Source organism: Brachyistius frenatus, unplaced genomic scaffold (genome assembly GCF_029030835.1).
Source record: "Brachyistius frenatus isolate BFR_SWC_R1_liver_20210118 unplaced genomic scaffold, ASM2903083v1 Contig_39, whole genome shotgun sequence".
Classification (NCBI taxonomy): Eukaryota; Metazoa; Chordata; class Actinopteri; family Embiotocidae; genus Brachyistius; species Brachyistius frenatus.
The window spans coordinates 2,705,301-2,717,720 of NW_027210638.1; the positions used below are offsets into that span (position 1 = coordinate 2,705,301).

The 12,420-nt window shown below is 41.8% G+C and overlaps 1 protein-coding gene across 1 annotated transcript; it reads right to left on the reverse strand.

Moving 5' to 3' along the window:
- Positions 1-856: 856 nt before the first annotated feature.
- On the reverse strand, positions 857-6,141 carry LOC138622873 (uncharacterized). The gene is made up of 2 exons (XM_069701992.1): positions 3,128-6,141; positions 857-2,066 (listed from the first exon to the last, which is right to left on the reverse strand). Exons 1-2 carry the CDS (start codon positions 5,007-5,009, stop codon positions 1,357-1,359), a joined length of 2,592 nt encoding a protein of 863 aa, XP_069558093.1. The 5' UTR covers positions 5,010-6,141; the 3' UTR covers positions 857-1,356.
- Positions 6,142-12,420: the final 6,279 nt, after the last annotated feature.

Here is a 12,420-nt window from a genome sequence, read left to right on the forward strand (position 1 = left end):
CTTCTGTGGTCAGGGAACAAAACGCATCTCCAACATACAAACTCCTAAACGTCATGTGCACATAGCCTGGCTGTCAGCCTGGTTTGGAGCAGTCTAGCTGCACAGAATAAATGTCCATGTTAACATATGTGCCTTTTTCATGAAGCTGAACCAAGGCTTCAGTCAGGATACTTGGAAAATCCCATCTTAATTCCTTATTTAGTTTTTTTATGAACCAGCCCTCAGACCCCAGGTTTTCTGTTAAAACATTGATTTAGGTGTGTGTAACATGTAAACACAGAGCTGATACAACTGATTTCTTCGGGGACCTTCTTTGAGGCCAGGCATCGAGATGAGAAAGTAAAACAGGTCCCGCTGCGAGCTTCTTTCACATCAGCTGATATAATTTAATAGTGGATTTAATTTAAATGAAATCAGCATTTTTGGTGCACATCAAGTCTGGACCTTTTTTCTTTAACCGCACATTTCAAAGTACCTACCTATCCCTTTACATACAATTTGTATTCTTTGTGGTTATTTATGCTTTTATACTGAAAGCGAAATTATTCACTTCCGCTCTGATTCCGTGTCACGTTAACACACTTGACAGACCGGATGTGCAATCTTGCGTAAACCTCGAGCCGCCCCTCTTTTGGTTTTGTCCAATCAGTAGGCATGTCAGGAAGACGCATCATTACGTCACGTAAGCCTCACCGCAAAGGCTATAGGGAGTTTGAGTCTGGAGCCTTTCCTCATGTCCAAAGCTGCACTGCGGTAAACTCAGTAAATCTATACTTAATCACGTCAGAGGCATCTGCAGTTTCAATTGTAATGATATTGAATTAATTCAATTTGCTATTGAATTCGGTAATTTTTTTTTAATTATTATTCTGGTTTACACTTCACTTTATTCATCAAAAACAAATACAAAACAAAACATAATATTAAACCCTCCCAGATAGCGTCAACCGACTATCAACTGGCCTTCCAGTATACTGTAATAAAAAAAATCTCTTGCTACATACCCGTCAGATTCAGATCTTCACTGATAGAAAAATAACTCTTTCAGAAAAGCCACTCTCAACAAACATGCTATTATTAAAAGACTATACAAGATACAATATAATCAGGACCATAACCTTTGCAACTACAGTATGTACATCCTCAGTTATTGTCATCTCGTCCTGTAAACAAAATAATATTGCAGAATCAAACGCCACGAGGCGGCAGCATTGTGTTAGTATCTAATAAGAACAATGTCGAGAGTACAATGGGTGTTATTAAACTTGTAAGGAGCATTTTAGGAGCTTATGGTTTATTTAAACCGTCGATGCTTGTTTTCTTTCCTACATGCCCTGCAGCGGAGGGAGTCGCAGCTCATGGTGCAAAGCCCTTTGGTCTGATCATCATCCTGACTGTTTTAAAAGACTGCCTCTCGTTGGTGGGGTAATACTCTGTCGATATGTTATGCCACGTTCCCCAGTAAATGCCATCCCGGACTCCTTTGTATCTTCCCACATAGTATCTGCCGTTGAGGTTTGAGGCCATGCAGGCGTCAAACCACCAGCCGGAGCTGTAGTAGGCCCCGCAGTTCCCGGACGGATAGCGATCGTGGTCCCTGTCCGGGGTGGTGAACGCCTTGTTGTTGTGATCGTAACTTTTGCTGAAGCGAAGAGCATCTCCTGCGGTACCTGAGTAACCGCCTACCGTCAGTCTGTAGCGCAGCCGCTCACTGGCCACCCTGAAAAGATCGTACTGCGCATACTCCGCCAACCCGTCAAAATCCTCGAGGTCCACCCGCAGCACCATATCCCTGTCGCGGGTCAGCAGGTGGATCATATCGTTGCCCAGCCAAAACTCTCCCCCGTTCAGCTCCCCGAAGCCGGACTGGTACTGCGCCCAGGTGCGGTTGAAGCTCACGCTGCCGTCCTGTCTGCGCTGCAGCACGGTCCATCCTCCGCCTTGGTGCTCCATGTCACAAAACACCGGGAAGCTTCTGCTGCGGAGGTCAGGGGTCACCAGGTACACTCCGCTTTTTGTTTGTCCCGCGAGCAGGTAGTCTGCGCAGCCTCTCTTCGCTGTGGCAACTATAACAAAAATATTTAGGAAATTCACAAGGAATTATGAACACTTGTTTTCCCCTCAAAATCCTCCAAAGAAACTAAAAGCCCTGCTTCATTTAAGAAGCAATCAAACTAAAGTCCTGCTTTTACCTTACAGGTGAAATTATCACCGTGCAGCTGGAGTGGAGCCATGAAATGTGGTGAAAGGAGGTCACAAGTGCATCAGGTCAGTGCAGAACTACACAGAACTACCTTTTCCACCCTAAAAAGAGTTGGTGCTTTTATGACTGTCACAGTGGACCTCTCCACAGCGAAAAACACAAAGCTTCAATCATAGTTGTATTTGAGACAAAAACAAAGTCTCTTTGTAACTTTGTAAGTGTAAGTTTTATTTCAGTCAGAGTTTTCAGTGTTTAATGCTGACTGTTTGAATTAATAAGATACAGATATGCAATATGATGCAGTGTAGTGATGACGTAAATAGATTGTAAAAGGTTGCAATTGTTAGTTTTATTCCTACTGGAGGCTGTGTCTTAATTTAATTTAAACGGAGCACATGGCTGATTTATTGTATTCACTTCTGTAAGCTATGCTCCACAGATGGATGTTTCAAAGCTGTTAGTTTATGCATAGTTGTGGTTTTAGCCTCACATTTTGCACACACATGCAGATTCCTTCTTTGACAAACAATAGCAATGATGTGTGACGAAAAGATGATCCCAGACCACATTATTATATTGTAATTGTTTTATATGAGGATCATTAGAGTTTATTGCATTGTCCTCTTACTTATCACACAAATATTAATGCTCAAGAGTTCCTCCCTGGTTTTCTTCCAGCCAATTTATTGTGAGGTAATATCATAACAAGATTTATCATTTTAATTATAAAGTTGCATGTGACTTTTCTCTTTCCTTTTCAAACCCTGTATAATTTTAATTGCCTATTTTGAGCAGAAAAGACCCAACTTTTTTTGGACTCATTAAACAAAAATACATTTTTTGTGCACAGTGAGGCAAATCACTTTCCTACTGTAGGTGGTTATTCATTCACACAGACACAAGACGTGAAATAATATATCTTGCCTTTAGATGTTATCGGTAGTTTACTGTCAGGCCTGTCAGGCCTGCTGCCTCCCCGGGTGTCCTCGGGCTGCTCCTTTGGATGCCTGTACGGTGGTCTTCCATTCGCACTCGGGCTGTTATTGAGGAAAGCGGACACCTGGTTGATTTTCACACGCAGCTCTCGTGCACTGGGAGTGGAAGACTCTGCAGCCGGGGGCTCGGGGCCAGAGGTGGCAGGGGTTGTTGACCTGAAGTCACGGCTAAGTGTGGAGGTAATTTGGGAACTGGGGGAGGGGGCTGCAGGTGCAGTGTCCTCCACATTGTGAAATGTCTTGGCTTGTAAACTGGAGTCAGATTTGGGAATTAGATTTGGCTTTGTAGATCCTGGCCTGGTGCTTGGGAGGATCCCACTGATGCTTTTGTTTGGTCTTGTTGTCATTGGGATCGATGGTGGTGGACTGGCTGTTTGTGGCCTCGGATCAGACATAACCCCGCTGTTTGGGCTGACTGTGAAGTCTTCAGTGTGACGGTGAGGGGAGGGTGTGGTTTCCAAGCTGTTGGAGGTTTTTGGACTCAGAGTGATAGTTTTCCTCACGCTGGTACTGAATCCTATGTCTCGTGGGGAATGAGTCACTTCAGCAATCTGTTTTACAAGACCAGATGTAGGTGCCATATCGGTCTGAGAGTGTTGGACATCCTCTGAAGTAGTCCAGCTGATTTGAGCAGGATCTAAATGTGTTTCGGTCTTTGGATTTGGCTTTGGTTGCACTGCTGGTTTTGGCCTTTGAACGGGTGTTGCTCCTGGCTTCACTGTGGGTCTACTTGGTGGTCTGTATCGGGATGGAGGCCTCGGTTTGGATGTTTTGTTGGATTTTGCTTGGGGGACGTTATCAAGTACAGATTTGGTGTTAAGGTTAGGCGTTTGGCCAGGCCTGGGTGTTTTAAGGTTCTGATTTGTTTGTGGTGCTTTGCCAGTTTTAGGGTTTACATTTGGTTTCGCCTTTAAGTGTGTCACAGGCTTTGGATGTTTTTGGTTAGGTTTAGGCATTTGGCCAGGTTTAGGTTTTTTGTCATTTTTAGGGATTACCGGTCTGGGCTTAGGCCTTTGATCAGGGGGTACTTTAGCTCGACTGGGTGTAATTTTCTGTCCAGGGGTTGAGTTTTGATTAGATTCAGGCTCAAATAAAGGATTTTCCTCTGAGTTTTCAGGGGATTTATTTGGAGGAATTTGGTTAGGTTTTGGTGCAAATGTAGTTGTTTCACTTTTAGATTCAGGCTCCTGGACAGGTTTAGGTTTTTGGTTAATTTTAGGGATTCCTGGTCTGGGTTTGGGCTTCAGATCAGGGGGTGTTTTAGCCCGATCAGGTGTAATTTTCCTTCCAGGTGATGAGTCTTGATCTGATTCAGGCTGCAATGAGGGGTTTTCCTCAGAATTTTCCATGGATTCATTTGGAGGATTTTGGTTAGGTTTTGGTGCAAATGTAGTTGTTTCACTTTTAGATTCAGGCTCCTGGACAGGTTTAGGTTTTTGATTAATTTTAGGGATTCCTGGTCTGGGTTTGGGCTTCAAATCAGGGGGCGTTTTAGCCCGATTGGGTGTAATTTTCTGTCCAGGTGTTGAGTCTTGGTTAGATTCAGGCTCAAATAAAGGATTTTCTTCAGATTTTTCCATGGATTCATTTGGAGGATTTTGGTTAGGTTTTGGTGTAAAGGTAGCTGTTTCACTTTTAAATTCAGGCTCTTGGACAGGTTTAGGTTTCGGATTGATTTTAGCAATTCCCGGTCTGGGTTTAAGCTTTTGTTCAGAGGGTGTTTTTGCTGGATCAGATGTCATTTTCTGTCCAGGGGTTGTGTCTTGGTTAGATTCAGGCTCAAATAAAGGATTTTCTTCAGATTTTTCCATGGATTCATTTGGAGGATTTTGGTTAGGTTTTGGTGTAAGTGAATGTGTTTCACTTTTAGATTCAGGCTCTTGGACAGATTTAGGAATAATTTGAAGGATTCCTGGTCTGGGTTTAGGCCTTTGATCAGGGAGTGTATTTGCTGGACCAGATGTAGTTTTCCTTCCAGGTGTTACATCTTGATTAGATTCAGACTCAAATGCAGGATTTTTCTCAGAATTTTCCGTGTACTCAGTTAGAGGATTTTGGTTAGGTTTTAGTGTAAAGGTATCCGTTTCACTTTTAGATTCATTCTCTTGGACAGGTTTAGGTTTAGAGTTGATTTTAGGAATTTCCAGTCTGGTTTTAGGCTTTTGATCAGAGGGTGTTTTTGCTGAATCAGATTTAATTTTCTGTCCAGGGGTTGAGTTTTGATTAGCTTCGGGCTCAAATAAGGGATTTTCCTCCAATTTGTCTGTGGATTCATTTGGAGGATTTTGGTTAGGTTTTGGAGTCAAGGTAGCTGTTTCACTTTTAGATTCAGGCTTTTGGACAGATTTAGGTTTTTGGTTAATTTTAGGGATTCCCAGTCTGGGTTTAGGCTTAAGATCTGGGGGTGTATTTGCTGGACCAGATGTAGTTTTCTGTCCAGGTCTTGAGTCTTGATTAGATTCAGGCTCAAATGAGGGATTTCTCTCAGAGTTTTCCGTGGATTCAGTTAGAGGCTTTTGGTTAGGTTTTAGTGTAATGGTATCTGTTTCATTTTTAGATTCAGGCTTTTGGACATATTTGGGTCTTTGGTTCAGTTCAAACCTTTGATCAGGTTTTGTTTCTTCTTCAGCTTTTAGCCTTTTCTCAGATTTTTGTTTTCGGTCAGGCTTGTTAATTTTAAGAAGATGAACCAGTTTTCTCTCAGGTTTTGAGTTTTGATGAATAACTGGGACCTCATCGGACTTACGGTCTCCGTCATTTGGAGGATATTTGCCAGAATTGGTTGCGTTTACAAGTTTAGGTCTTTGATGAGATGTAGTTCTCTGAACAGGAGCCACAGACTTTTGATGGGTTTTGGGCTTTTGAGGACGTAACTTGCTTTGATCAGGTGTGCGGTCTTGGTGATGGTTAGGTATTGGATTGGGTTGCAGATGTTGATCGGTTGTTAAAATATCAGGTGGAGTTCTTTGATCAGGTTTTGAAATTTGGACTTGTTTTGGGATGTTGGCAGGTTTGGACTGTCCAGTTGTGGGTTTGTTGTGAGAAGGCTTTTGCTTTTGGTCAGGTTTTATTTTTTTGTCAGGAAGAGGAGCTCGATCAGGTTTATAGTCATTCTTCGGATTTTTCAGCTTTGGGTCTGCTTCAGGCTTAATTCCAGGTGAATGCTGTGGTTTCGTGCCAGTCTTAGTGCTTGAGCTGATGTTCTTCTTCGCTGTCCAAGGGCTGTGATCTGCTGCTCCCGTGAATGCAGTTATGTATAGGTTCTGAAGAGGAGCTGTGGTAGTTGTCGTAGTTGAGCTTACGTGACCCTGGAAGCCTGTCCCAATACTAACCTTGAATGGAGAGTTGAATCTTGTGGTGACACTTGTTCTCTGCTGTCCGGGGTCACCCGTTTTGCTTGTTGTGGCAGACTCTGCACGAGGGCTTGGGGGCTCAGAAATGCTAGCTGCTCGGAGTCCTGTGCTTTGGGTTGGTACATAAGCAGCTATTGTCTCATGACTGACATCTGTGATCAAATCTAAAGTGGAACTAGGCGAATGAGGAGATGGAAGAGATGACTCAAAGATTGTAGCTTTGTTCAGGTCTGTGGAGTCAGGCCTGGAAGCTAAGCTAATGATAGAGAGAGGAGTCGGGCTGATTGAAACAAAGTCTGTCCTTTCAATTGCTTTGCTGGATGATAATTCTGCATCCCTGTCTCCCTGCACCGTCTCCATTTTTTCATCTGTTTTGATCTCCTTTCCCGTCACCCTGCTCTCCTCCTCCACTCCCCCCTCTTTTATAGTCTTCACTTTTTCTGTGTGCCCGATGCTTTCGGTCTGTTTTGGTTTCTCATTATTTCGCTCCACTTTTGTTCCCTTTTCCATTTCCTTTTTCCTTTCCTCCCCGTGCTGCACGTGCTCCTTATTCGTATGCTCACCGTGGTTCTCAGACATCTTTATTCTATCACTAGCTTCAGTCTGGGTCTTTTTCTCTGTTTCCTTGGTTTTATCATGCCACACCTGATGGCCACTTTCTTCTAGTTTCTCTTTATTTTTTACATTAGTGGTCGTCTTTCTTTCTCTTCCGCTCTCCAACTTATCCTCTTGAAATCCCTCGGAATTCTCTTTTGCTACATCGTCTGTATTTCTATCTGTCTCTCTCTCCCCGTTGTTTTGGACACCAACCTTTTCTCTCAATATATCAACTATTCTCTTATGTCCAACAGCAGTTGGTACCTTTGACTGTCTCAGTTTGTCCTTTGCTTTTGCCCCCTCTGACTGAGCCTTTCCATCTTTTTTTGCGACTTCTGTCAGAGTTTCTTCCTTCTCATTTTCTTTCATGACTCTTTTATCGCTCTCTCTTTCTGCTTCCCATTTTTTTCTTTCTTTCTCTTCCAGAATCAATCTTTTTTCTGAGTTGCCATCTCCTTCAATCTTTTCCATCTTAACACTGTCTGTTTCACACTTTTGTCTAAAAGCCCTTTCATTCTCTTGAAGTTTCTCATTCATCCAGTTCCTCTCATCCTCCAGTCTATCCTCATTCAGCTTTTCATGCTCTCTTTCTCTTTGCCTTCCACACTCTCTCTCAGTTTGGCTTACTGTGCAGTCTGCGCACATCTCTCTCAGTTGATCCACGCTGTCCTTCAGCTTCTGCAGGTCCATCACGATTTTTTCCAGCTCTTTGAGTTGTTGTGGCAAGTGAACAGTCAGCGGCGGCAGACTGATTAGGTAAGGGCACGTGCTCTCATGATGTCTGCACGGCCCCTCAGGTCTCAGAGTTGCAGCGCAGGGCCCAAATCCTCCGTCCCCCAGGAGGAGTCCTTCATCAGAGTCCGCTGTGATCCAAGAGAGACTTGATAAGGCCAGCAGGGTCCGGCAGACGCTCAGTGCTGTTAACCTCATCGCGTCCTCAGAGTAATGAGTGAAGGGAGAGGAGGGAGAGAGTGTAAAATAGACCCACCTCGCAGTTGGAGGAGCGCAGTGACAGTGAGAGGGGGAGGCAAGGTGGGAGGGAGAAGAGGAGGGAGGGGGACCTGATGAAGCTGTGCAGTGGAAAGTGAATCTGAGAGACGCTTTGAGAGGGAAACAGGTAAAAAAAATGTGGGAGGAGGATTGTGCGGATGTTCTCCTCAATAGATGTTGTCAGTGAGATGGTGGATGATAAAAATGAAGCGTGAGGAAATGGTCAAATATTTTTACTTCATAATGTAAGCAGAATTAAGTTTAGCAATTAAATCAGTAACAAAATACTACAAATCATGAGAGCTTCAAAAAGCATTTGTCTTATTGGAATCCTATTATTACATTCCAATTTATCCTCATTCTAGTCACATCACTTAATGAGGACCATTTGTAATGCATTCTCACTCCATGCTGTAATAATAAATGGATCACAGACTTGCATATGCATGTGTGTCACAGTTGCTTTGGCAGGCGCCTTCCGAACTTCCTGTTCGTGGGTCCACAAACATGTGAGTGACAGATGTGACAGGTCAAAATATGCAATTTGAAGCAACAATATTGGCTACTGAGCTGGAGCCAAGAGATTGTCACTCAGATTTGTAAGGACACATTTCATTTTACAGTAATATGGGTGGATTAGTTAAGCTTCCGAGTCATAAAAGTCTGGAATGTCAGGTTTATCCAAGACGGCCACTTGATTCAGAGCCAGAAAAGATAAATATTTCATGTAATATTGACTCTATTCAGACTGGACTAATCCTCAGCAAGTGTTATGAATTGGTGAGGCAATTTTTGGGTGGAGAAGCTCATCTCACTGTGTACAGACTGTTCATGTAAGAGTCGGGCTGTCGGCGAATTCGTTTTGTCTACATATAGTCCCAAAAAAATAGAAGGAGAGCAAACACAGTCACATGAACTAAATGAGGCATCTGCTTGGCAGGGAGTTTAGATAATGAGGCTTTAGTTTCTCAGACCGCGGGTGTAAATGTCAGTTCCACCACAGGATATGAGATATGAGTGATAGCATGTAATGGCAGCGTTTGATGTCTCAGATATTTGTCCATTTTTAATGCTCGTTCAACCACTTGATTTGTCTTATTTTTAGACTGAAATATAAACATGACCCTTGGGCAGTTTTGTTCTCTCGTTCACGGGCGGAGAGAGTTCTCAGCTGTCGTTTAATACTGACGAAGGAAACCATTTGTTTGGTGAGAGGAATGTTGGGAGCATCAGGTTAGAAATAAAAACGAGTTAAAATGGAAAGATAGCACATCACTGGCCTGCAAGTTCATATGTAGATCTGGAGAAACAGCATCATATAAAAATATATAACAAGTTTAAATGCTACGGTTGGTTGAAACGTCCATGTTTTGAATTCATTTTCAGAAATAAAGTTTTCAATTGTTTTAAATAGACTAAAGGTTAATAAACCTTAATGAATTCCCATAGTTGCATAGACTGGCAGTAACTCTCTTTTAATCCAACCTAGCTTTATCTGACTTTACATTTCAAGTCGAACCTTCCTCCTCCCCAGCTAATGCAGCTATGAGCTCATTTGACATTTGGCAACTGTTGGCATGATAAAAGCCAGAAATAAGTGTCCTTTCACCTTTCACCTTTCACCTTTCACAGTCACTTCACTGTTTTAACACTTACACTGAGAAATACTGTGAGAGAAATGTTTACACTCTTGAGAGACTTTAGCCCGAACACTCGGCTGTATTGATTTATTATCACAGAGCTACATCTTTTACAGCCCGGCCAAGCATAAATCTCAGCCGCTGCTCAGCCACAACAAACGAACCTGACCGTTTGCACCGGCTGCACCAAGAAAGGTAATCATTAGAAGTTGGAATGCGTTTGAAGGTTAATGGGATCAATTCATTTGATAGTAGCCTCTCTAAATGAATTAATTCTCCTCTCAACAGCTGAAGATCACTGACGGTGTCTCTTTTACCCGTTTATGGACAGTCGGGGTTTTTTCTCCTCAGGGTGCCCTTTTAGGAAACAGTGTTTGAATTCCCCCAGCGAGCTGGCTTGGCCCACTCTCTGTCCTGGATCGTGTAAACACCATGGCTTTTTCCATACAGACTAGGACAAACATCTGACCATCAGTCCAGCTTCGCTGCCTGCGCTTCCTGGCAGGCCACTTCATCTCCATCCACTTTGGGCAGAGGAGCCAGTGTCGTCGGTCATGTCTGTTATGTGCATAAGTGTCCCATTTCCAGCTGAACTGGAGTGAACCCAAAGACTCTCGTAGTGCAGCGCCAGCCTCTTGTAATACCACACTCAGTCTGCCTGCCTGAAGGTAGAAACCTACCTGAACAATATTATTCTACTGACTCATCATTTGCATGCCAAGAACAAATAAATATATTTTCATTTAACAGAACAGTTACATGATACAACTCCTGCCTTAATCGTGTGGATCAGAGTGCATCAGTTCAAAATTAAAGTTTCACTTCTCGTCTCTGTCTCACTCTTTCTTTCCCCTCTGTCATGCAAACACACAGACATTCATATTCGCATGGATTGTCTGTGGCCAGTTCCTTCATCCGGCAGTAACTGAGACATTCCTTTGCCATGTGTGAGAATGTTTTTCATCGGTCAATTGACTGATAGTGATTCTTAAAAATTAAACAATCAAGTGTCCCTCACATCTGGGCTGAATTTCCTTCAGCTCGCCAACACCAGATAACGTCAAGTCAATTGGTGTCTAATCCAAAAGCCTGGGCTTCATTAGGACATTATTTGGAATTTATATTTAAGAATCCTTGTCCTGATGACTGATATAGAAACCGGGCGTAATATGGAAACAGGTTACCTGCTGCTGTCACTGTCTGCTCCACAGCAGCGGACTCTCAGGTGACATTTTTGAGACCCCGGCATGCACAAGAAATAAACATATTTTTCCATCACAGGAAAGATTATTTTATATGTTTAAAGTATGTTTTGTAGTGAAGGTTCTACAGAGACATAGCTATTCGGTTTTCCATCATATCATATCCTGATGTTCATACTGAATGGATTTGTGCTGCATTCTGTATATTTCCAGCTGTGGTTAATAGAAACCATGCATCATACACAGTTGACGGAGTAGATACAAATGCGCAGAAAGGTGCGCCTGAATGCATCGCAAAAACCCACTCCAGTTCTACAGTAACATTTTTTTTTTTTTAATGATTTTAGGAATGTTAACATAATGACATGAGAAAGAAAAACATCTTTTATTACCCTGAATACTGAAAGTCAGGAAATAAAGGAGGTACGCAGGTACTTTACTTAACTATAAGTAGAAATACCACAATGTAAAATATTTTATTATAAGTAAAAGTCCTGCACTGAAAATTTAACTTAAGTAAAACTAGTAGTATTAAATTATTAAGTATTATTCAAAAGGTACTTAAAGTTTTACAAGTAAGAGAATGCACTGCATAAAACTGGCCCTTGTGAGTGTTAAGGTATTAAATATACTTTTGAACTAATTATTAATACCGCATGAATGTATAAGTCTCGTTTTACAGTTAATACCGCTGGATCTGATCTTAACCATTTTATGTATTATTAGTTTAACATGTAACAATATAAATGTTTTGTTTGTAAAATATGCAAAGTAACTTGAACTGTCAAATCTAATACAGTAAAAAGTTGAATGTTTATCTGAATTGTATTGGAAAAAAAGTATTAAGTGGCAAAAAATTTAAATATTCAAGTACAAGCACTTTTAAACATAAGTAAACTCAAGTAAAGGTACTTTCTGCCTCTGCTGAATATGAAGAATAACAATCTCTGCACTGCTTTCTTTTACAGGAACCAGAAATAACCTTTACTTTATTCTCCTGCAAACTTTCTGCTTTATTTATGGTAGCTGTTTAAGTGTCAGCGAGCAGTGCATTCACTCAACAAACACGTTGGGTCAAAAGAAATAAACAAATCTCTTTTTTATAGTGAGTGAATGTTAGTGCTGATGAACACTACCTCGCCGATCGCTCCAAATGTAATTTTCCACATATTTGTTGGATTTGTTTCTGTTTTATGTCATAACAAAAAGATAACTGTCATCCAATATTAGTATGTTGCAAAAGAAAACATTTAAGCATTGAATTGAAATATGAACTACTTAATGTTGACATGAAATGACTAACAGTACTTAGATGTTGGATGTAGTGAAAGCAGTGACTCACCGAGTCTTGTTGTGCAACAGTTATGAGCACACTGAGCTGACACCTCCCAACATTTAAGCCTTAATGACACACAGGGTCAGTGAACCACAGAGGAAAAA